Below are 24,713 nucleotides of genomic sequence, written 5' to 3'. Positions count from 1 at the left end.
ATATTCAGGTCTAACTTATTTTTCCTTGAGTTTGAAAAGACCATTACTTTGGTCTTCTCAGCATTAAGCACAAGCTTTAATTGATAAAGCTGTGCTTGCACTCTGTGAAAAGCAGTTTGCAAATGCTCAAATGCCTTCCTTATGGTAGCAGCACAACAATAAATAACAGTGTCATCTGCATAAAAATGAAAAAATGCATGTTGTACATTCTCCCCCAGACAGTTTATATAAATAGTGAATAAAAGTGGGCCCAGAACGGAGCCCTGGGGGACCCCTTTACAGATTGATGCATATTTTGACGTCAGGCCTGCAACTTGCGTAGATTGAGTCCTATCAGTGAGGTAGTTGACAAACCAGCCCACAGAGTGCTGAGACATACCTATACTGATCAGTCTATTAACTAGTATGTTATGGTCAACAGTGTCAAACGCTTTGGACAGATCAATGAATAGAGACACACAGTGTTTCTTATCATCAAGCGCTTTGACTATGTCATTAATTACTTTTGTAGCAGCAGTGATAGTGCTGTGCTTAGTCCTGAAACCAGATTGATGCTTAGATAAAATTGACTGAGCGTTTAAATACTCTTTCACTTGTTCACTAACCAAGGATTCCAACACTTTGGCCAATGCTGAAAGTTTTGAAATGGGTCTGTAATTATTAGGCAAGGTTGGGTCACCTCCTTTTAAAAGTGGTAAAACATAAGCAGACTTCCATACCTTGGGGATTTTGTTTGTGACCAGTGAAAGATTAAAAAGATGTGTCAGAGGTTCAGCTAGGATATCTGCAGCTAATTTCAAGAAGAAAGGTTCTAAGTGATCAGGGCCTGCAGGTTTTCGAGGATTTAATTGTTTTAGGGCTTTATGAACATCAGCAACAGAGAAGGAGCTAAGAAAGTGTTGGCGGCAGTAGTAAAGGTATTATTTACAGGCTCCAACACTGTAGGGGCAACAGAATCAAACAAAAACCCAGATGAAATGAAATGCTCATTAAAACAATTGAACATTTCTACTTTCTACTTACTATAGTTACACCATTCTTAACCAAAGACAACGGAAAACCTGTTGGTTTAGTAGATGCAGATAATGACTTGATAGTTTTCCAGAATTTTCTTGGGTCATTCAGATTCTCGGTGGTTTTTAGAAAAAAATCAGCTTTAGCTTTTCTGAAGAGTGATGTGAATCTGTTTCGCAACTGTTTGAAAACAAGCCAGTCCGCGTCAGTATCTGACCTCCTTGCTTTTGCCCAGGCTGCATTTCTCTCGTGGAGCAAATTAGAAATCTCAGAGGTAAACCAGGGATTGTCCCGCCCCTTAATTCTAAATTTGCGAAAAGGTGCATGTCTGTTAAGAATGTCTAGGAAACTATTCTGAAAGAAGATCAGGGCTAATTCCACATCATCAATCAGGGCAATTCTACTCCAGTCAAAATAAAATAAATCATGTAAAAATCCCTGCTCAACAAACATTTTCATATTCCGCCTTTCAACAATACGAGGTGCAGACTTGGGCACCTTAGTGTCTCTAACAGCAGCAATCACACAGTGATCACTCACATCATTAGCAAAAACACCTATTGCAGAGTACTTAAAAGGGGCATTGGTCAGGATTAGATCAATGAGAGATGATTTCTCTGGACATTTAGGATTTGGGCGAGTAGGAGTGTTAATTAATTGGGTCATATTCAAAATGTCACACTGCTCTTTAAAAGCATCTGATACAGGCCTTAGCCAATCCCAGTTCATATCACCAACAACAATAGTGTCATTACAAATAACTTGACTTAACAAATTTGATAGTGTAGATGTAGAGTCATTTGTTGCCGATGGAGTTCTATAACAACCAACTAACCTGATATAGTGGTCTTTGGAGACTTCAAGGTTTAAGGCCAAAAACTCAAATTGTTTACTCACTGATTTTGAGAGCACTAAAGTAGAGTTGAATTTGCATTTGATATAAATAGCAACACCTCCCCCCCTTTTTGGGCGATCTGAGCGATACACATTATAATCATCAATGCTAATATCTTTATCAAGGACAGATTTGGTCAACCAGGTTTCAGATAAAACAACAACGTCAGCATCAGTTGACCGGACCCATAATTTAACCATATCCAATTTTGACATTAAACTCCGAACATTAAGTTCGTAAGTTCGTTGTGCACACATCGTGCCAATCATGTGTTGTGAACTCGCCGCTGGAGCACTGTTGGTGTCGTGAAGCCTTGCGCACGCGCATCTCTGCCGAATAGGATGCCCGATGAGTGCCCAAAAAGTGTTGCATTATGGCTGCTGAGTGGAGGGACTTGCCTAAAAGGGCTTTGATGTTAGCAAGTGTAACAGGACAAGGTCCACGCCCCTTGTCTAGCCCGGTAGTGCCATTGCAAGTGGCTCTTGGCATTCGGAGGTGAGCCAATCAGTTTACAAGAAGTGGCTATATAAATTTTAACTTTTAATTTAAATGCCGACGTCCTAGCTGCACAACGTTGTTGTCCACCTGACTCCTGCCTTCACCGCGGGATTCCTTGTGCGGTATTGGCCTCCTACGAGCTGCGCATGCATCCAGTGACATTTCTGGTAGGTTATTGTGGCATGGCGTTCGTAGTAACTTCTTTCAAGACTTAATCCTTTTTTTTCCATTTCAGTGCCTCTAAAGCATGAGCTACTAGCAAGCCAGTTGCTAAGTTGCTGTAGTTGATCATCTATATGCTCATTAGTAAAGGATGTTGAGTTGTCAATGTATATTAATTCTCCTGTATATACAAACATGACTTGCATCTAAATTGCTCAGATCTAAGATTAGTTTCATCAATCCATGCAGTTATTGAACATTACAGTTTAAATAACATATATCATATGAGCATAATTAGTAGAATATTAGATTGGATTGAGTCATCATGACTGAACAGTGGAAGGTATGCTGGTAGATATGCACACATGTACTGTAACATAACATAGTCACATTGGTGGCATGAGAACTGTGCTCCATGCAATGTTTATGCACCAGTCTATGTACTATATAAAGGATTTTAATCCTACTCACAAAGACTCCTTCTTTTATATACTACCATACCCACAGACGACTTGGAGACTGTGTCCACACACACACACACACACACACACACACACACACACAAACACACACAGAGGCTTGTTTCTAGGGAAATGATGGCCAACACATGAGGCCGCAGAAGCACCCCTGTGCAGTACTAGGTCAGTGGTTCTGGTCTGCAGCTGGCACTGTGCTCCATAAATCCCTGGCTCCCACATGGAGCCCCCCATCAGAAGGCAGCGCACCCAGGGACCCCTAAATACCCAGCGTCTTGCTGTGGGGCTCTGGAGGTCCTCACCATTTCCAGCATGTTCGCCCAAATGCCTGGAGCCAGCATGTGGTGATGTTTTAAGTCATGCCTCTCTTTCCAAACATACACACACACACACACACACAAACACACACACACATGCATGTAATCAGTCCCTGTTGCTTGTTGGAGGAGACGTGGGGTGAATGTTGGAGTAAATGGAGAGAGAGGGGTCTTGTTTAATAGAGTCCAAGCATTGAAAGGACTAACAACTGTTTTCTGTTAATGATCTACTCACGTGAGGTTTGAGTGCATATGTGAGTGAGCTCATATTTGTCCATGCTAGGCCTTTTTAAGGTTGTATGAAGTAAGAAGAAACAGCCGACGAGTAAGTCGACTGAACATGTAAACTACTCCCCACCTTATTTATTTTTGCATGCTCGGCGCCATTCTCTTAAAACACTGCTTTTAAAAATAAACAGGCTCAACTGACTTGTTGAGTAAGGCTGTGTTAGCGCACACTCATCGTCTTGATGAAAAACATCATGCCATGACCTGTTTCAGCAAATTCCAATTTTCAAAGTCACATGCTTCTCCAGTAATCTGTCTCAGGCAAATTAAGTGTCAATCACACTATGTAGGGACACATATCCAGAGTAGCTGGACAAATCACTGGCATGTCAGTCCCGGCTTAATAGTGCCTCACAGAGAACATTTCCCACTGCCTTCTAAATTACTTGGCTTGTTTATTTGCTTTGTTCAAGGTGACTTCCTGTGAATCCAACATAGAGAGAAACAGAGAGAGAGAGAGAGAAGGCATAGGAGGAGAAGGTTTAAGAAACAGAGTGAGAAAGGAACAGACAGAGAAATAGGTGAGAAGGAAGAGCGGAAAATGTAGGAGGCACAATGTCAGGCTCAAGAAGCAGCGGGTGTCATGAGTAGTTGTTCTTTTTACTGTCCCCTCTGTTCCTCTGGAAGCCTTGCAGTTTGTTGCTCAAAAAACAAACAAGCAACCTCAGTGACCGTCAATGTCAGGCCGATTTGTCTCTTCTGAGTGTTCCTGTGCTGGAAGCAGGGCATGCTTTTGTTAGTCATAGCCTGGCCACACAGGAAGGCTGCCGAGATGGCACTAGGCTCTGTTGATTCACAGACTGACACAGAAGTAAGGGTGGGGGCCAACTCAGAAGTAAGGGTGGGGTGTGTGTGTGTGTGGGGGGGGGGGGGGGGGGGGGCATGAGGGGGAAGAAAATAGGGAAAGAAGGCTTAACACATTGTACAAACCATCCATAATGAACATGAATAGCATTAGACTCTGAAATAAATGTATTAATGTATAATAATGCTACATATTGCAATCATATTCATACATATACCTATGTATGAATGTGGTTTAGATAGTGGGTTATCTAGTCATTGCAAAATACAGTATAACAAGGCGCTGTAATTTTGCTCCTTTGCTCAAGACAGAACAGACAGTTGACACAAACACAGCTCTCAAGTCTAATATTTGTTAACATTCTCAATTGGGTGCCATGTAATTGGGAACAGCAAGTAGCCTACTGTCTGATTTCATATAAAGGCCCTCCATGGAGTTGTTTACAGATGTTGAGGTAGATTTTGATTTCAGCACCACCACATTGGCTGCAGTGTTTTGTGCTAAACCGGGGAGTTGCCCATTCCCCATGCTGCGCAGTCACAGTCAGACTACAAGGAGTCTTTCACTAGTCTTTCACAGCGCTGCAATAAAATTGTCGCCCTCAAGTCGACACAAATCTCAATATGGTCATTGTAAGCGTGCGCACTGCATGCATCACCCCACCAAACAAGCCTGTTATCCTTCATCACGGGCCGCATTGGGATCTAACGTCTCATAAAATCATTAAAAAAAAGTCGATGCTAGTGAAAGCAAGGGAAAGTTTGGTGTGTGGATGAATAACAATGAGCTTTGTCGGAGGCCTTCACGAACAGCGCTTATTGAAAGGCCAGACCATTCAAAAAGTTCTACCGGTCAGCTAATTGAATGAGGGATAATCAGGCAGACGAGGCGACAGATGCTCGCGTGCCTTTACAACGGTGGCTCCAGGACGAGCGACTGGGCGCATTCCGCTTAGAAAAAGGAGGAGAAAACTTTACCCCCACAGCTTGAGTCGATCCTCATCTCGATTGTACCCCCACCTGCTACGTCTATTGTCTGGACGGAGCAAAGTTCAGCATATCAATGACAGCCTTAAATGCATACCCTGACTTTATTGCCGAGGGAGGGCTGAGCAGCAGCAACGATGGTCTTGGTCTTTATTCAACATGATGATGATGTGTTATAAAGTTGTAGCTTACACCATGATAGTCAACTTATTTAGCTTGACTATTGCTGTTCTCTGTCTGTCTGTGGGCAATGTATGCATTCATTCACCAATCCATCAACACATATCCCACATCTTCCTAAATGTGAGGCAATCTGAAAATAGCAAATACTTTGAGGAGTGGAAAATATTGCTCCATCTCTCAGCCAGTTTTTGTTTTTAGTTCAACTGTCATCCTTGACTAATGCGTTTGTATCATTAGTGAATTTGTTCACACGTTTGAAGAAGTAAGAGTTTAAAACAGAATAGGGGATTTCTATTGAGAGACCATGCCTAAATGTATTAAGCTTGCATCTGCTTTTACTTAGCATCTACATCTTTTTTCATAGGAAAGGGAGGGGGCATTCCAGCGCCCCTTAAATGTGTGGAAATTCTGGCGGACTTTGACGTCTTTGTTCTGCCAATGTGATTAGCGCTTCGTCCCGCGCTAGGATAATTGCATTACAGCTCTCTGTGCTTGCCGCGCCAAAGCGAGCACCCGTCCGTATCAAACTAGGTTAAAAATGGAGTCTATGTGTTTGGCAAAGAAAATGCAAACGTTTTACAAACATAGCTGGTATGAAAAGAATAAATGGACAAACAAAAGAAAGGCATTAGGCGATCCCTGCCTTTAGTATTCCAAGGTCACAGGCACCCAAATTTAGGGGCCACTTGCTTAGTAAGTATTCTAAACAAAACGGACATTTCAGGCAGAATGAAAACGCATCCAAGTCAGAACTGGTTCAGTGTGGTTAGATGTAATAATAATATTAAGAAGAAGACGTAGAAGAAGAAGATGATGATTATGAGGATGATGATGGTGGTGAGGATGATGATGATGATGATGATGATGATGATGAAGAAAAAAAATAAACCACAAGCCAGATACAATGGCACCCACCATGCACAAACATTTCCATCCTTAGATGTTTAATAAAGCTGGTAAAATGTCATGCCATTAATACATCTGCTGATGCTTTTAAAAGGGCTTTCAGAGTGGTGTTCTTATACTCTTTCATCACTCCTTCCTGAGGGAGCAAAACGTGAGCTAACGGAATAGGATTTGTTTCGCTTTGTAAAGGAAACTAATTTTGGTCTTAGTATTTTGAATAGGAGTTTGTTCAAAGATGAATCTGCACAGTGACCGGGGTTCGGTGCCAGCGACCCTCGCCAGATGGCAACGGTATTGCAAGGTCCCAGTTGCGCATGTTCATCTTGAAAAGCTCACACGGATATTAATTTTTTGGAACTGATCGGCTATTCATCAGGGTATCAGAGCTTTGTAAACTGACATTATTCACGGGGACAAAAATGTACACCGGCGTGACTCAGTCTTCAACCCATTCGTGATGATTTGGTGGGTTGCTTAAAGACGATGCACGCATGAGAAAACGTCCCTTTCCATACAATTGAATTGAATTGAAATTAAGTTACTATTTGCCAATCTTAATGCTATGCGAAATATGACACTGATTGGAGCACATGATCGACCATAATACCAATAAACTGTTTTTAAATTCCTGTTTATACTCCTTAATGTTACTTTGCGAGAGAGTGCATATCTGGTATATCTGTTGCACATTACTGCTCTCGTGTCTACTCAACCACCAAAGACCTTTTAGCCCGTGTCGATGAATAATTAAAGACCCAACCAAACGTTGATGGCGAAAGTTTGTCTTGAGTTATTTTGTCTTGCCTCTGTTGGGCAGGAGGAGGGAGATGGGGGGTGTGGGTGGGTGGGGTGGGGTGGGGGGTACCCGAAAGGGCGGGGTTTGCCCCCCCCCCCCCCACACACACACACACACACGCACACACCTCTTACCCACTCTGTCGCTTTAATATGGATCTATAGCCGGTCTGTATTCAATGGTCACTGACTGGGAGGGTTGAGGGGCAGTACTTGATTTAGGAAGCGTTTAGTCCTCACGGAGCAAGGCTGAGGCGCATTTTTTCTCCCCAAAGAGCTGGGCTATTTGGGCCAGTCAGTCTGAAGTGGCAACCCAGACAGCGGGAGGCACTGCATCGAGCGCACATACACACATACTAACCACAACCTGCGCTCTGTGCTTAAGTGGATGCATGCAACAGATTTCTCTCCGGATAACACAGAAGATATTGTGAGTGTGGTCACGTTTTCAATAGATTTCGTTGGGTACCTCTCGCGTTTTTCAGCACACAGGGTGACCATTTCTGTGAAAATGCTTTTGAATCGATAACTTTGGGCACAAAAAAGTAATTTGAGCATTTTTTTTTTCGATTTGGGTTCACTGAACATAAAAGAGAAGAACTGAGAACATGGATATCAACAGGAATGGTGCGTTTATTTTTACAAGAACATTGAAACTTCTTGTGATGATGATACTGATACAACATGTAACTGGCAAGACACTGAAGTACCAGGTTTACGAAGAACAAAGGATTGGAACTGTTATTGCACGACTAAAAGAGGATGTAGCTGATGTTTTGTCGAAACTTCCAAGCTCGGTGTCTTCGCGTTTCAAGGCAATGCAAAGAGGGAGCACATTACTGTCTGTGCGCGAACAAGACGGCGAGATCAGCATCAGGTCAAAAATAGACAGAGAAAAACTGTGCGAGAAAAATGTGAACTGTTCTATCGAATTCGATGTGTTGACCCTGCCTACGGAACATTTGCAGTTGTTCCACGTCGAGATACAAATACTTGACATTAACGACAACGCTCCTCAATTCTCGCGGTCAGTAATTCCCATAGAGATTTCCGAAAGTGCGGCTGTAGGCGCACGGATTCCCTTGGACAGCGCAACGGACCCTGATGTCGGAGATAACTCTCTTCACACATACTCCCTGACCCCAGCAACGGACTTTTTCATGATTGATATCCTCACACGAACCGATGGTGCCAAATATGCGGAGCTCGTTGTGCTTAGGGAATTGGATAGAGAGACACGGTCCAGCTATGAACTTCAGTTAATTGCATCGGATAAGGGCGTTCCCCCAAAATCTGGTTCCACACTCCTTAAAATCAACATTGCCGACTCAAACGACAACAACCCTGTCTTTGAGAAGCCATCTTATGTGATTAATCTATTGGAAAATTCACCTATAGGCTCCATGATAATTGATCTGAACGCCACAGACCCTGACGAGGGCACCAATGGAAAAATAGTCTACTCTTTTAGTACTCACGTGTCCACGAAAATTCAAGAGACATTCAAAATAAACTCAGACAATGGACAATTGACTCTGATTAAAAAGGTCGACTATGAAACAACCAACTCTTTTGATATTGATATACAAGCACAAGACCTTGGCCCTAATTCAATGCCAGCGCACTGTAAGGTCATCATTAAAGTTGTAGATGTGAATGACAACAAGCCAGAGATCAGCATCAATTTAATGTCACCAGGAAACGAGGAAGTGGCATACATATCTGAGGGCGCAGCTGTGGACACTTTTGTTGCCCTGGTGAGGGTGGATGACAAGGACACAGGGCTCAATGGAGAGGTGATATGCAGGCTTCATGGACAAGGGCACTTCCGGCTCCAGAAGTCCTACGAGAAAAACTACATGATACTGACTGATGTTGCTTTGGACAGGGAGAAGAGGTCAGAATACAGCCTCACCGTGGTCGCCGAGGACCGAGGTTCACCCAGCCAGTCCACCATCAAACACTTCACAGTGCAAGTGCTCGATGACAATGACAATGCACCACGGTTCGAGAAGAGCCTTTACGAGGTCTTCAAGCCTGAGAACAACGCACCAGGTGCATACCTCACCTCCGTGGTGGCCGTGGACCCTGACCAGGGTCTCAACAGCCAGGTGAGCTACACTATCCTGGAGAGCATGGTGGATGTCAGCTCCATCTCCACCTACGTGACCGTGGACCCGTCCAATGGTGCCGTGTACGCGCTCCGCTCGTTTGACCGCGAGGACGTGAGTCGGGTAGTGTTCACCATCCAGGCCCAGGACGCGGGCAGCCCACGGCTGAGCAGCAACGTCACCATGGTGCTCACGCTCCTGGACGAGAACGACAACCCGCCGTTCATCGTCTCGCCACAACTCTGGAACCACACGGCCGACGTGCCTGTCTCCCGCTACACGCCCGCCGGTCAGGTGCTGACCGCCATCCAGGCCACAGACAAGGACGCCGGCGCCAACGGCGAGCTCACCTGCATCATTGTGGCCGGCAACGAGGCCGGCTACTTTGCCATGGACAGCAAGACGTGTGAGATCCGCACCAACGTCAGCGTGGAGCAGATCCCGGCCGACCACTTGGAGGTCACGGCTCTCGTCCAGGACAAGGGGCCGGAGCCACTGACCGCCAGAGCTGTGCTCAAGTTCACCATCTACGAGAACATGGACAGCACCATCCACACGCACACGGCCGACGGGGGGGAGGCCTCCCTGGACGTGTCCCTGATCATCATCATCTCTCTGGGCGCCATCTGCGCCATGCTCCTGGCCATCATGGTGGCCTTCGCAGTTCGCTGTGGACGGGAGAAGAAAGACACCCACTCCTACAACTGCCGAGTGGCCGAGTCCACATACCAGCATCACCCTAAGAAGCCTTCCAGGCAGATCCACAAGGGCGATATCACGCTGGTGCCCACGGTCAACGGGACCCTGCCCATTCGTGCACACCACCACTCGCCCGCGGGCTCGCCCCTGGCGGAGAGGGCGCAGATGAGCAGCCGGCAGAGCCACCATAGCCGCCAGTCACTCAATAGCCTGGTTACAATATCGTCCAATCACATCCCAGAGAGCTTTGCCTTGGAGCTGGCCCATGCTACTCCACCTGTGGAGGTAAGAGCACTCTGTTTTTTGCGTGGGAGGTTACACAGATGTAAGCTGACACATGTAAACACATACACACAGACACACACACACAGTTCACAAACCATGGCTGATACAATGACTAGAACTCATAGTAGTAGCTAGAAATTTTGTTTGTACAACAGTCCAAATTTGTCATCCTCCTGCACTGTTTTTCTTTTGTTCACCAGCCCTTATTCATATGTGGGTGTTCATCCATCCATCATGTGGTTGCCTGCTATTTGTTTCATTGCATGCATCCATCGACTGTCATTCCACCTCATTGTCATTCACTGTGTGTCTGTCTTGGTCTCCATCCGTATTCATTTTTTGTCATTTGTGTCACTTTTTTTGAAATATAGCAAGTCTCACAGCTTCTGTCACTGCTCCATCAGGGCCACTACCAACCAAGACCAAGTTTCCGAGGAAATAAGTACTCAAGGAATTACAGGTAATTTACCCCCCCCCCCCCCCCCAACCCCTTTATCCTGAAATGTCATTTCAATTTGGTTGAGAGAACAGGATATTTAACAGGACACTACCCATTCAGATTGGGCTGCGGTAGCACTGGTGAAAGAGATTCTCTGTTGCCTTGGTCACCCAGTTTTGTTGCAATACCATTGGACAGCTCATCACATGAGGTCATAGCTTGCTGTTGTGATTTGTTTTGTCTCATTTGTTTGTGTTGACAAATCACACTGTATTCAACAGGAGAAGCAGTGTTGACAGTCATTTCATTTTTGCAAAGACATGTTTTTGTTATTGCATCTCAGTATGATGTATTTTCTCTTTTTATTATCATATTAAATGGTCAATGGTGCTTCATCATTTTGTGATGAATGTACAGCTCAGGACTTTATACCAAAGGTTTTTACAGTACAATAAATGTTTACATGGATTTTCATTGACTAGATTTGGCTTTAGAATGTAGTTGAATGACCCCCCCCCCCCCCCCCCCATCTATCTTGTTGTCAGGTATGGCCTCCAAGACATGGATAAGTTCAGCCTGAAGGACAGTGGGAGAGGGGACAGTGATGCCGGGGACAGTGACTGTGACATGGGTCGGGAGTCGCCGATTGACCGGCTCCTCGGCGAAGGATTCAGTGACCTCTTTCACATGGATGCCCATCAGCGACTCCACCCAGGTGAGACGGGCAGGCAGAGGCCAAGTGTCCCTTTGACTGACGGTCAGGGGGTCGTTTTCTCTGTGATGCTGTAGCCTATGGATCATTGCCATCTACCCACAGGGACCCTGACCACTTACTGTAGGTCACTCTCTGGGCAGGCTGTCTGCCATAGGTCTGTTTCTCTATCCATATTGTGTCCTTTGTAAACATATATACAGATTAGGTTGGAGGATGAACCCAATATCATCATTAGTCAGTAACCCTCATTATTTTTTGATTGCAAAACACCCACCTCGCTATCTCAACACCCCCCTCCCCCCACACAGATTTTTTTGTATTGTATCTTCTCTCTACCTAAATGTGTAGTGTAAGAGGCTAGGAGAGTGAGGGATGGAAAGAGAGAGAGACAGAGAGAGAAAGAGAGAGAGAGAGCAGGCGAGAGGGACTTTTGTCACTCATCTGTATGCATTTTCAGTTTGTGCACCGTGAGTGACAGCTCAGTGCTTTCAAGTCTGAACTGAAGAAAATTCACAGTAATTGCTTTCAGAATGATGTTATTCCCCCCTGGAGGCCTCCCATTTTAGCCAGCTCTCTCAGTTGTTCTTGCTTTATGGAGAGTCAGAGAACAAGAGCACAGCATTGATTGGTGCCTTTTAACCACTTATGTGCCAGCCAGCCAGTTGCTCAGCTCCAGTCTCTTATGTAGGGCTCGTCTCTGCTCTGCTTTCCTAATGAAGAGTCTGTTCTCCTCCCTTATTTCCTTTCCTTTCTTCCCTTCTCGTCTTTACTCTTCTCTTCACTCATTTTCTCTTCTCTCTTCTTCTCCCCTCTTCTCATCTGTTATCTTCTCTTCACTCCTCTCTTATTTTTCTCTCCTCTCCTCTCCACTTCTCTCCTCTCCTCTTCACTCTTCTCTTACTTTTCTCTCCTCGTCACTCCTCTCTTATTTTTCTCTCCTCTCCTCTTCTCTTCACTCATCTCCTCTTCTCTCCTCTTCACTCTTCTCTTACTTTTCTCTCCTCTTCACTCCTCTCTTTTTTTCTCTCTGTTCTCGTTTCTTCTGCACTTGTCTTCTCTGCTCCTCTCCCATTTTCCTGCCCTGCTTGATTCAGTCTCTTTGTCGAGTCTTGACTGAACATGAGCATCCTATTAACCTCCATGTCTGTGTGTGTCTGTGTGTCTGTCCCCTGCAGCCATGAGACTGTGCACTGAAGAATGTCGCATCCTGGGCCACTCTGACCAGTGCTGGATGCCCTCCGTCCCCTCTCCAGCCTCCACCTCCTCCGACTACCGCACCAACATGTACATCCCAGGGGAGGAGGCCTCGCCACAGGCCCTGGTGGAGGAAGACCAACAGTCTGTGGACTCCTCTGGCGACCGCAAGAAGAGCTTCTCCACCTTTGGCAAGGAGTCGGAGGAGGAGTGCGGAGTAGGAGGCTCTCTCTTGTCTGAGATGAACAGTGTGTTCCAGCGCCTCCTGCCGCCGTCCCTCGACACGTATGGCGAGTGCAACGAGATGGCCGAGCGTTCCGTCGCCTTGGAAACCCGACGGGGCTTCCTCCCTGGCAAGTCGTCGTCGTCATCATCATCATCATCCTCGTCCATGTACCCGCAGGGCGTCGCCGCCTGGGCTGCCAACACACACTTCCAGAACCCAAGCAATACGTCGGGCAATCACATAGCGACGCCAACACACGGGCCAGCCAATCACGTGACGGCTACCACCCAGACGCACCTCAAATGGCTGCCGGCCATGGAGGAGATCCCAGAGAACTACGAGGAGGACGAGCTGGAGAGTGTACTCGGGCACCTAGCGAGCAAGCGCAGCGAGAGTCGCCATGAGGTCACCATGGACACAGGCGAGCTCGTGGCCGAAATCAACAAACTCTTGGTCGACGTCCACCACAACTAGACTGCTCCCAATCCAAAAACAAAACGAACCTATTAAAATGTGAAATGGTCCCCCGTCAAAGTCTTTCTGATTTCCCTCGCCCACTGTTTCATTTGACCTGAGGGTGGAGAAATCAGAGAGAATAATGCACTGTATCAGACATTCTGTGGCATTGATATTGTGAAGGTGTGTTTAAGTGCTAGTTATTTGGAAACGGCTTTGTTTCTCACACATTTTTATTTCTTTTGGTATACAGTGTGCACATTGTGATTGTAACTACCTTTGTATTTTAAGAATACGTTTTTTTACACAATATTTATATATGTATGCTTGTATATATTACAAAAAACAAACGGATGTCTATTTTTATATTTTTCTGCATGTCATCAAAAGATACTGTATGTTACTGTATGTGTGTGAGTGAGTGTGTGTATGCACACTGGAGCATATATGTGTGTGTATGTGTGCTTATGGGAGTGTATACAAACAAAAATATTTATAAATAAGTTTTGACATTGCGTGTGTGTGAATATGAGTATTACTCCATAACATGCTGAGAAACAGTGTTTGTATTGAGATGTGTTTTGTCTCTGTGTTGACACCACCTGTACTCTGACTTCTAGAGAAGAAAGTGGCAAAATAATTCAACCACACCATAAACCTACTGGACGTTTTCTGTTTTCATTTTATTACAGTAACTATTGTCCAATTGTCAACAAAGAGCGAGAGTGTAAAAAAATTCTTGAAAAATAGATACTGAGATCTCTCGAACTGTACATGCCTTCTTTTTCTGGCTATTTATTTGTTTGCCACAATACAATCCTTGTGCCTCCTACTCTTGGATCTGAGCCTTTTTTCTTGCCTCTATGTACTACAGCTCCCCCTACTGTTGAGTGCAAAAACTTCACTCTCAGGCAAATCTGGTAGAAGAAGGACACACATTCTCAGTGCGCTCCTTATACTCCTAATTTAATTAGGCTTGTGTGGATAATCCCAGACAATGAATTTGCTTACTATTACTTTACATAAAGCACTGCTGTGTCTCATGCCAATTTAGCCTCATTCCCACCTCATTTACCTCGGGATCACTTAGAGTTCCCATTCCCATTATCCATCATTGTGGAGGAGAACATGCCTGTTGTTTAAACAGATGAGTTCACTTTTTGCTCACAGATTATCATTGTCAGTACTAATGCTATGCATCTGGCCATGTTAAACACCTGTTGGCATTTATAATTCAATAACAGGCAGCTGTTGTGTTTTGGAAATAAGCCAGTGGGCATTCATCTATGCTGGCTGACCATCTGTGGCGAGATGCTAACATGCTAGCATGCTTTTAGCTGGTCTTCTCTGGAAGCTCTCTGCTAGGTTGAATCCTTGTGGGTTATGGACATCACCTTTTCTGCATAATAGTTCAAAAGGCATGGAATTCCAGGCCTGACAATGGGAATACTTGCTGATATATGTCTGGCTGCATGACTGTCTATCTGTCTGCTTGTGTGTTTGTCTGCCGCCACCCCCCCCCCCCCCCACCTCTCTCCTCTCTCTCATTCTCACACACACACTCTCTCACACACCCTCTCTTTCTCTCTCTCTCTCTCACACACACTCTTTCTTACACTCTCTCTCTATATCTCATGGTTTTATTTTGTTCAAGCCTGCATTATTATGTGCTCAAAAATAATTTCTCATGACAAACTTGAAGAGGCTGATCATTACCTGCATTTGTAACCAAATGTGTTGACCTTTATAGGCCTCTTTATTACACACTCAACATGCTTTAACACTGACATCTACAAGACTGCTTGTTGGTCCAGTGTATGCCTTTTGGTTTTCGCCTTTGAGGGGCTATGGATTGTTAGGACAATACCACAACAAAAATCACAAAATTGAAGTGCAGATTATGAGACAACAACGTACAGTCATACTTTTTATTTTTATTTTTCCTCTATGCTTTTACCTACTACTGCTTGTTGTTCTCTGTTCTCTGATGGTGTAAATCACATACTATACCGAAATTATTGACCAAGCAGGAAGTCCATGCAAGATACGATGGGGGAAGCAGAGCAGAGGATACTCTTTACTAGGAAAATGTAGCCTTAAGTAGCCAGACTCAATTCTATACAGCAGTGGTCCCCAAACTTTTTCTTCCGAGGGCCAGCTTACTATGCCTGGCTGTAAGAGAGGGCCAGAGACTCGGAGTATATCAGTAACCATAAATAGCTTAGTGCTGTGAACAACAGCAGTCTACCTTAGTTGACTCACACTATACTGACTTTGCACTCATTCACTCCTCAGCACTCATGACCCCCCCCCCCCCCCCCCCACACACACACCTACATGACTTTTAGCACTTTTACATCCCTCTCCCTATGCTACAGACCTTTTATTTATTTTCTTATTTCATCACACGTCAAAACACACACACACACACACACACACACACACACACACACACACACACATATCTGACTTTCTCCAACTTTTGCACATCTCCATAGAACTTTTTATTTATTATTTTTGATTTCTCCTCCATCTATCTACCCATGTCCTTGATTGCCTAGCCTTTCTGCCCCCACCCCCCACCCCACCCCCATCCCCAACACACACACAAAAAAAACACACACACTTACATCATCACTGTCATCACCTCACATACATACAGCACTCCTCTACATATGTGCTGCACACTGCCCCCCCCCCCCCCTTCCTACATACACAGCACATTGTCTTCAGGATCTTCTCCAACACACATCCTCTACATACTTACAGCACACTGCCCTCACCTACCCACACACACACTACACACACACACACACAGTCACTGCTCCACTCCCCTCCCGCCCACACACACATCTTCACTGTCATCACTCACATACATCATACATACAGTACTCTGCTTGCAATAGTAAGTCCCCCCCCCCCATACACAGCACATGTCTCATGAGGAAGCTTCTCCAACACACATATTGCACACTGCCCTCTCCCCACATACACAGCACACTATCCCATCTCCCCTGTCATCCCCCCAACACACACACCAAGACCCCTGGCAGTTGGGTTAGCCCCTTGAGCCGTGGATCTGCCCAAGGTTTCTTCCTTGGTAAGGGAGTTTTTCCTTGCCCCTGTTGCTCTTGGGTGCTCCTTGTTGGTGCCCCCCCCCCCCCCCCAATCCCAATCCTCCCCCACCTTTCTTATGCAGCCCTTGCCACTTAATCTACTAAACCCCTTCTACCCCTCCCCCCCCCCCCCATAAATGCACAAATAGGCTGACACCAGACATAATTTCACTGCATTTCTTACTTCCAGTAACTATATGCATGTGACAATAAACTTCCTTGTATCCTTGTATCCTTGTAATATTCCATTACATTTAATCTATAGGCTTTTGCAATTTAATACCATTGTTAGCTGTGTTTATATTGCCATCATGCCATATCAGTGTAAAATGTAACTCAAATTAAATAATACTAATAAAAAGACTTTTGCATTTCCAAAAGTATTAGCAGGTAGTCCCAAAAGTATATTTCATTAAAAATGTGTGAACTCTGAACTCTGAAAATGTAAAGTTCTCAAACTATGAGAATTTTATGAAGTGCTGAAGTGGTCTGAAATGACCACCATTCAACATTTTGAACAAATAAAAATAATTATCCCAGAAAGTCCCAGAAAAATGACTTGAATATAAGTTAGTTAGTTATTAACAATTCATTGATACACTTTTAGAATACTTTGAGCACTGATGCAGTCAGGATAGGCCTCATTACATTGTTTGCAGATAGGCCTATATTTCATTCCGTTTTTGATGGCAAACGCGAAACAGCGCCAAAACAACCACCAGTGGACAAAAAGAGTATTACATGTGTACTGTTAAGACCCACCATAGAGAATGAATGGGGGAAATTGCGGAGGTTATAGTTTGACGATGTCGTACTCCCGTGTGGGCCGGTTGCTATATGCCACGGACATGTTTTGGGGGGCCACCCAAAATGAGGTGGCGGGCCGTAGTTTGGGGACCACTGCTATACAGTATTTGAATCTGGTACAACACCTTTGGCATGTAACTATGGGACATATTTCAACCAATACAGGGGAAATATGTCCCTGCACAGAATTGGATAGACCTAACCAATCAGAGCAACAAAATATGAATCCTGTTGGGAGAACAGCCAAAAACATCCTTCTTCTCGACAAATGCCTTAAAGGAGAATTCTGCCGATTTGTCACATAGATTTCCTTTTCTCGAGGTCACCGAGTACAGTCTGGGGGCATGAACATGGGGGCTCATGAAGCGCCAGTTGCCAGTGCAGCAACTCAAGCTAGGTAGAGCCAATTGTTTTTTTTTTCTGTACCGACAGTATCCGGTAACCTCGAGAAACAGAGATCTATGTGAAGAATTGCGGGAATTCTCCTTTAATTGCTGTTTTTTTGTTTAGGGTTAGGGTTAGGGTTAGGGTTAGGGCAGCCAACGTCACAGTATGCGACAGAAGTACACCAAATGTGCGACCAATGTTTACATTTACATGTTCTCACGTGCGACTTCACATTTTGGGGCTGAGGTGATCATGGATGCGCTCAGAATAGCCATCGCGTTTATGTTGCTGCAGACCCTTTTTGTCTGTTTGCATTTGCAAATTCAGCTCCTCTTTTATGTGGAGGAGCACAGAAGAATGTGTAGGCCTACTGTATCGACAACAACTTGCTTTACCGCTGCTATCAGAAGAAGAGAGTACACTTCCGTTTCCGGTGGCTCGGGCAACTTTTCAGGATTCTGATTGGTTAATGTGAGCTTGAGTTTATCGTTAGACTGCCACTGTGGTTTGGCGTGCTCATGACAGCATGTATGTACACGGGTTCGTGTAAACATATTTAGAAAAAAAACGGTCTTGTGTAAACGCAGTTTTATTTGCAAACGTAGATGGCCAGATATTCGTGTAGGAAAATACCCTGCTTCGTGTAAACGTAGTCTAAGAGGGAGGGAGAAAGAGAGGCGCTTACTTTAGGTTACATTGGCAACATTTTCGCTATATATCAAGATTAAACTTAGACAAGAAAATGTTTCACTTTGCCATTTTACACATTTTAACCTAATATGGCGTTAACTAAAAAGCATAATAGATTCAAAGCCAACTCTTAACATGCCTCAAATTTGACGTTAGGTTTCTAACAAGACTAACTTCGGATGAAAATCAACGTGGTGGTGGTTATGTCAAAAAAACTTTGTGTCTGACGTCAGAAGTAAAAAAATGACGACTGGGTGATTTGCTGCAGTGCCAGATCCTATGTGCCAGAGTAGACACAGCATTGGCTTCTGGAAACAGGAAATGCAGCCGCTATAGTTGCAGCAGAAGAAACAAGATGCCAGAGCAATGTGCAGCATATTCCTGCTCAAATCAGTGGACCATCGCAAACAGGGCTCGGGGGATTAGTTTTCACAATTAAGATTTAGCATTATCGTACTATTGGTTGTATTTTGTGAATGCAATATTACCAGAGAGTTAAAAAGGAGCAAGGATCTTTGTTATTATTGTATGTAAATCGTAGCCAGCTAGCTAGGCTGTAGTGAACTAGCCTACTGCTTTGTGTTACTAAGCTTGCTACATTTGACTGGGGTGGTAGTTTTGTGTAGTGGAGTTTTATTCATGGCAGAGTAACTGATAGTTTAGCTAACTACAATTTCCAAGTAGCTTGCCCAACACTGTATTATTCACATGTAATTCACCCTAACAAAAATAAAATGCATCTCAAATCCCTTTTCATTCATTTATTATAACCGCCGCTAGCAAAGCTAGCGAAGCGGTCATATAGGGATTGTCAAAGTTTTTTTTTTTTTTTTCCCCGTCATCTACTTCCTGAATTTTTGGTCAACGATACCCGGGACACCGAACTACCGGGACACATGAAATTTGGTGGGTATGTAGCCCCACTAGACTTTTACGGAAAAGACCCCCGTGCTGGGCCCCCCGAACCGCAAAAAAAGCAGTTTTTCCTAAATAACTACCTGAACCGTGGCACTTGTTGGTCTCAAGGGCCCACATCAACCTGGCCCATAATCACTCATTTGTGATTTGCACCCCCCCGGTAAAAATGAAAATGCAATATTATTCTGCTTTAATCGCCCCTATCTTCAGTTAAGATGTTCAGAACTGCACCAAATTTTATGTGTATGATTGACCTGGCATTCTCTGGGGGTATGCCAAGTTTCGTAGAATTTCATCCATGGGGGGGGTCTAAAAAAAATTAGGTTATGTGTACATTTAGTGACTGTACACTCATTGGCCTGTAGATGGCGGTGCACACATATACACATGCACACACACACAGGCACCAACATACTATCGGTATTAGAACGGCCGATACATAATTACAAATTCAGTAGGATTAAAAGAAAGCCAAATATTCATCATCATCATCACGGCTGCATTTCCAGTATTGGCGATAAGTAGTCGTTTGTCCACTAGATGGCGCATCGTTGCAGTGAGACGTAATTTTGTTGGAAGTTAAAAGTGGGTTGGAAAAACAATGGACGCTTCCTACAAGGACTGTAGTTTACCGCAGAGAACGTCTAATAAGGATAGGACGATGTTCACATGAAATGTAATTCCCATTTCTTCTTGAAGCCGAAATAAATCTGAGGATGTTTATCGGACATGCTTGGCTTTAACTGCAGGTACGTTCATTTTATAATATCAATAAGGACCTAGGTAATGTTACCGTTAGCGTTGGTTGAGTGATGGAGGCCAATTTGATTGATTGCATTTGTAGAAAACTATAAATGCGGTTATACCAAGCAAATTGATAGCAGCACTGTAATTGTATCTTTCGACTGTCATTTGTTGCACGTGCTACAAAAATCATTCTGTGCAATGGAAGATTTACCAACGTTACACCGGTCTGATACAGTTTTGCCTATACATGCGTGAGACTGAGACACCTGTTTATTTTGTTTGAAGTGCGTGCAGGGTGTGAGAGGGGAATCGATGTGCTTTGATTTCAGCTTGGTAGTTGTAGTCTGTGAAATTAAAAAACATGTGTGTGTGAAGTATCCAAACAATGACACCTTCATTTCATTATGGCTGCTTTAGCAACACACCTTAAGCTACTGTGTAGTGGGTCCCATTTAGAAGTGGCTACTTCATTCGCGCTTTCCTTGACTCATGGAGCTGCGTGAATTTTATTACAACTTTTCGCCACGATCTGGCAGTTTAAGTCCGCTTGATACTGTAATGCGTAAGCTATTGGTTTCCAAAGGAGATTTTATTTGTGTCGCCAGCAAAGCCTATTGACAATTTATGTTGTAAATAGGCCTACCTTATAAGCCTACCTGTAGCTTAGGGAAGCTAACAGCTTTCTATTAGGATCTAGTTTGTTAGTTACAGTTTTGTCATAACTCCCTGATGCATTTTTGCATTTAGAATAGCCAGAGCGTGGATATCTCAATCGGAAAATTAAACAATATCGGGTGCCTATGGACTAGGCTGGGTGAACCCAGCCTGATCTGCCCGCTATTTATTTTTTGATTTCTTAAAAGATTGAGCTTGGTCTGGTGAAAGCCAGACTAGCCATGGACCTCAGTTACACAATGCAAGGGAACATGAATCAGCCTATATTTGCACGAACAATAACGGACAACAGCTCTTCAACTCTGGCCCATTAAAATGTGTATGAACAGTCTAGCGACGCATTTCATCAAGGCCCATTTGGACATGTCAGTTTTTTGCACCACTGGTTAGATGTAAAACAGCATTTCGTTTCAGACTACTGTTACTTAATTTGTGCATTAACAATAATGTTTCAGACTACTGTTACTTAATTTGTGCATTGACAATAAAGTATTACATGAACTAAAGATGACATAAAATCTTATGTAGTAGAAGAAACATTCACAAAAAATCCATCCATCCAAAAATGACCTTTGTTTTTGATAGCTGTTGAAAACGGCATGGAACTGACAGAGATGTTTTTGTTTAAAAATACATAAAAAATAAATAAATAAATAAATAAATAACATTATGCTGATACCTTTTGCTTTTCCCAAATACAATGTAGCCTACAGGTGTAAGTGACCTTTCATCAATCCAGTTGCAATGGATGAACTGTGATGAACTGCCCTACTTGTGATTGTTTAGAGATTTTAAAGGTTTTATAACAATGCTACATCTTCTTTGGCTATTCTACAATCTATTCACCTTTTCAGCACCAGTAGGCTACTTTCTGTGCAGCCGCACACACACACTCAGGCATGCCAAACAAGCATACACAAAAGTTTCAAGAGTGGGGGATGGAGTAAAATATGGAGACAAATTGAAGTGTGATTTATTTTCGTGGAACGGATGTACAGGATTGAGCGGCGGTCATATTTTGTACCGCTATGCGGTACATCTAGTTTATTTTATATCCCCCCAGAACGGTCTTGCTCAAGGACTACCATGAATGAACTGAACGGTCTCCTCACACCCCTGGAACTGAGGAAGGTGCAGCTCTACATTGTAGTACTGCAGGGCATCTGCTACAATGTGACTAAAAGCAAGGGTGTGAAAACTGCCCAACGCATCACCGGTTCCTCACTCCCCTCCATCGAGGCCATCCAGGGCAAGCAATGCTTGCGTAAGGTGCTCAGCATCATCAAAGACTGTTCTCACCCCAACCACAGACCGTTCACCCCACTCTCCTCAGGGAGGCTTTACAGGTCTCTCCGCACCTGAACCAGCAGGTTCAGAGGAAGCTTCTTTCCTGCGGCTGTTACCCTACTAAACTCTAGCTCTGCATCCAACGAACTTAAGCCCCCATCACCCCCCGCCCCCGCCTGATGCCTCCTTGTCTGTGCTTGTTGAGGTGTCCACGACCATGGTGACTCAAGGCTGCCATGGTCGTAGAGTATACTATACGACCATGGCAGCCTTGACAGGGACAACAAGGAGACGGACATCCCCACCCCACCCCCTCACAACTGCACTACCCTATCCCATCCATAGTGTCTATTTACAAACTTATCCATAGCCATATTCTACTGCTCTTCATCCTGCACATACACATACACTTATTCTTAATACTATTATAATGTTACTGTTTCTGCACTACAATGGTACTGTTACCACACTGCACATAGCTGTACATACTGTACATATCTGTTTATATGGTTTATACTAAATATCCATATTTATTCAGTTTGTCTGTAATATATTCACTGCATAATACACTGCATATAACATATATTTTTCTTACTACTACTATAATGGTACTGCCACAACATTGCACATATCTGTACATGTTGTTCATATTACATGGCCATATTTATTCTGCTCTTCTAAGGTTACTGCTAATGCACTGCGCATACTTATATTTAATTTATACTACTCTAAACCACCTTCTGAAAACAACTGTACACTGTCTACACTGCACTATATCTTTTGTCTGTCTATGCACCAACTACTTTGTATATCACATTGCACTTTTCTGCTTTTTTGCACTTCTGGTTAGACACAAACTGCATTTCGTTGTCTCTGTACTTGGACTCTGCACAATGACAATAAAGTTGAATCTAATCTAATCTAATTTTCCCATTGTCTGGATGACTCGGTCCTCTTTTATGGAGTTTACCCAGTTTCATTATGTACTGCCACCTGCTGTCTGTAGCACTTTTGTTCTCAGTCTAAGTGTATCTAAGCAATTTTAGCAAGGTGGCCTGGGAACATACAAAATTACATGCACCAGTTGTGCATGTACTGTCACCAGCATGACAGTAACCTCTGTCTCACTGAGCCTGTGAAGACACTCCCAGATTCTTTACTGATTGCATTGAACGGGGCTTATCTCAGCCGTTTTTAAAATGTTTCTCAATTCCTTTTATTTGATCTCTTCATTGGGACTGGAACCTGTGAACTGTGAATAACACATGCTGGCCTTTTTGTCTTGTATTAATGAACTGTTACACTTACTTATGCCAAAAACCAATGTCTGTTTTTTAACGATCAGAAACAAACCTACAAACTTTCACTTTTCAATGTTTATGGAACTTTTCTAACAGATATTGAACCCAGTTACACCATTTCCTTTACTTATGCCAAACCAATGTCTGTTTATCAAACTTTATTTTTGATGGCACTGAACTTAAATATGAAAACACTTGAAAATGTTTATGGATTTTTTCTGTCAACTGTGAACTACATTTAACTCATTACAACTTCAAACCAGTTTTTGTCTATGCTGTCAAACATTATGGATTATGTTCCCAGTTTTGATCTGGGATGTCATCACTTTATATGATATACAGTATCAGAATATTCTATTACTGTTAAAGGAACCATATGTAAGATTGTGGCCAAAACTGGTACTGCAATCACTTTCAAATTACTGTAGAGAGGTGTATCCCCTCCCACTCCCCCCTGACTCGAGGTTGCCAACCCGGATGCCGAAACACTACTGACTTCGTGATTAGTAGATAGGTGGAGGGTGGAGCATCAGGCCAAAACACAGAATGACATGACAAAACACAACATCAACATCAGTTGAGGGCTGCAACTTCACTTTTTAAATGACAATATCCTGGCCGGACTACTGTTGTCAGTGATATAAGTATTTGAAATGAACATGATTTCTTAATGTCTAGTGACATATTAGGGCCATTTTATGATTAATTGAAATACATTTCTTACATACGGTTCCTTTAAGCCACTATGAATATTAAAATACACACAACTATGTTTCCTGTATCAGCTTTTCTACTCTGAGTCAATTTACTCAGGTTTGTCACTCAACCACGTAGCCTACTTGGAATAGCCTACCCCTCAGGTGTCTGAATGGCTGATCTCACACTCGATCAGTAGGAAAAATGTGGGCAGGGGAAGTGGTTGAGCACTGCTCTTCCATGCCCACATCCACAGCTGAAGTGCCCTTGAGCAAGGCACCTAACCCCCTCACTGCTCCCCAAGCACTGCTGTAGCAGGTAGCTCACTGCTCGGGGTTAGTGTGTGCTTCACCTCACTGTGTGTTCACTGTGTGCTGTGTGTGTTTCACTAATTCACAGATTTGGATAAATGCAGAGACCAAATTTCCCTCACGGGATCAAAAGAGTGTATATATACTTATACAGAAAGGTTCCATAAACATTTAAATGAGATCAGCCATTCAGACACCTGAGGGGTAGGCTATTCCATGTAGGCTACGTGGTTACGGGTGCAGAGAGACCTGTAACGCCTCCCTGAGGGGAGTGGGGTGAACAGTCTTTGATGATGCTGCGCGCCTTATGCAAGCATCACTTGCCCTG

At 43.7% G+C, this 24,713-nt stretch overlaps 1 protein-coding gene across 2 annotated transcripts; it reads left to right on the top strand.

The window, feature by feature from the left end:
* The first annotated feature begins 7,503 nt into the window (after window positions 1-7,503).
* Window positions 7,504-14,282, top strand: pcdh18a (protocadherin 18a). 2 transcript variants are annotated; one of them, XM_042107915.1, is made up of 4 exons: window positions 7,504-10,420; window positions 10,825-10,880; window positions 11,405-11,574; window positions 12,750-14,282. In XM_042107915.1, the coding sequence occupies exons 1-4, from the start codon at window positions 7,934-7,936 to the stop codon at window positions 13,466-13,468; spliced, it is 3,432 nt and encodes a 1,143-aa protein (XP_041963849.1). In that variant the 5' UTR covers window positions 7,504-7,933; the 3' UTR covers window positions 13,469-14,282. The 2 variants fall into 2 exon arrangements, with proteins under 2 accessions (XP_041963849.1, XP_041963840.1); XM_042107906.1 differs by having other exon boundaries at window positions 10,792-10,880.
* Window positions 14,283-24,713: the final 10,431 nt, after the last annotated feature.

The sequence above is a fragment of the Alosa sapidissima genome, chromosome 1, assembly GCF_018492685.1.
Source record: "Alosa sapidissima isolate fAloSap1 chromosome 1, fAloSap1.pri, whole genome shotgun sequence".
Lineage (NCBI taxonomy): Eukaryota > Metazoa > Chordata > Actinopteri > Clupeiformes > Clupeidae > Alosa > Alosa sapidissima.
The sequence above is the reverse complement of the archived record's forward strand: the minus strand, read 5'-3'. Positions and strand labels throughout refer to the sequence as shown.

Bases quoted from the DNA above. Each gene is read 5' to 3' on its own strand.
- pcdh18a (XM_042107906.1), top strand. From the start codon at position 7,934: ATGGATATCAACAGGAATGGTGCGTTTATTTTTACAAGAACATTGAAA. The intron at 10,421-10,791 runs GTAAGAGCACTC...TTTGAAATATAG, and splicing joins ATGCTACTCCACCTGTGGAG to CAAGTCTCACAGCTTCTGTC. The intron at 11,575-12,749 runs GTGAGACGGGCA...TGTCCCCTGCAG, and splicing joins CCATCAGCGACTCCACCCAG to CCATGAGACTGTGCACTGAA.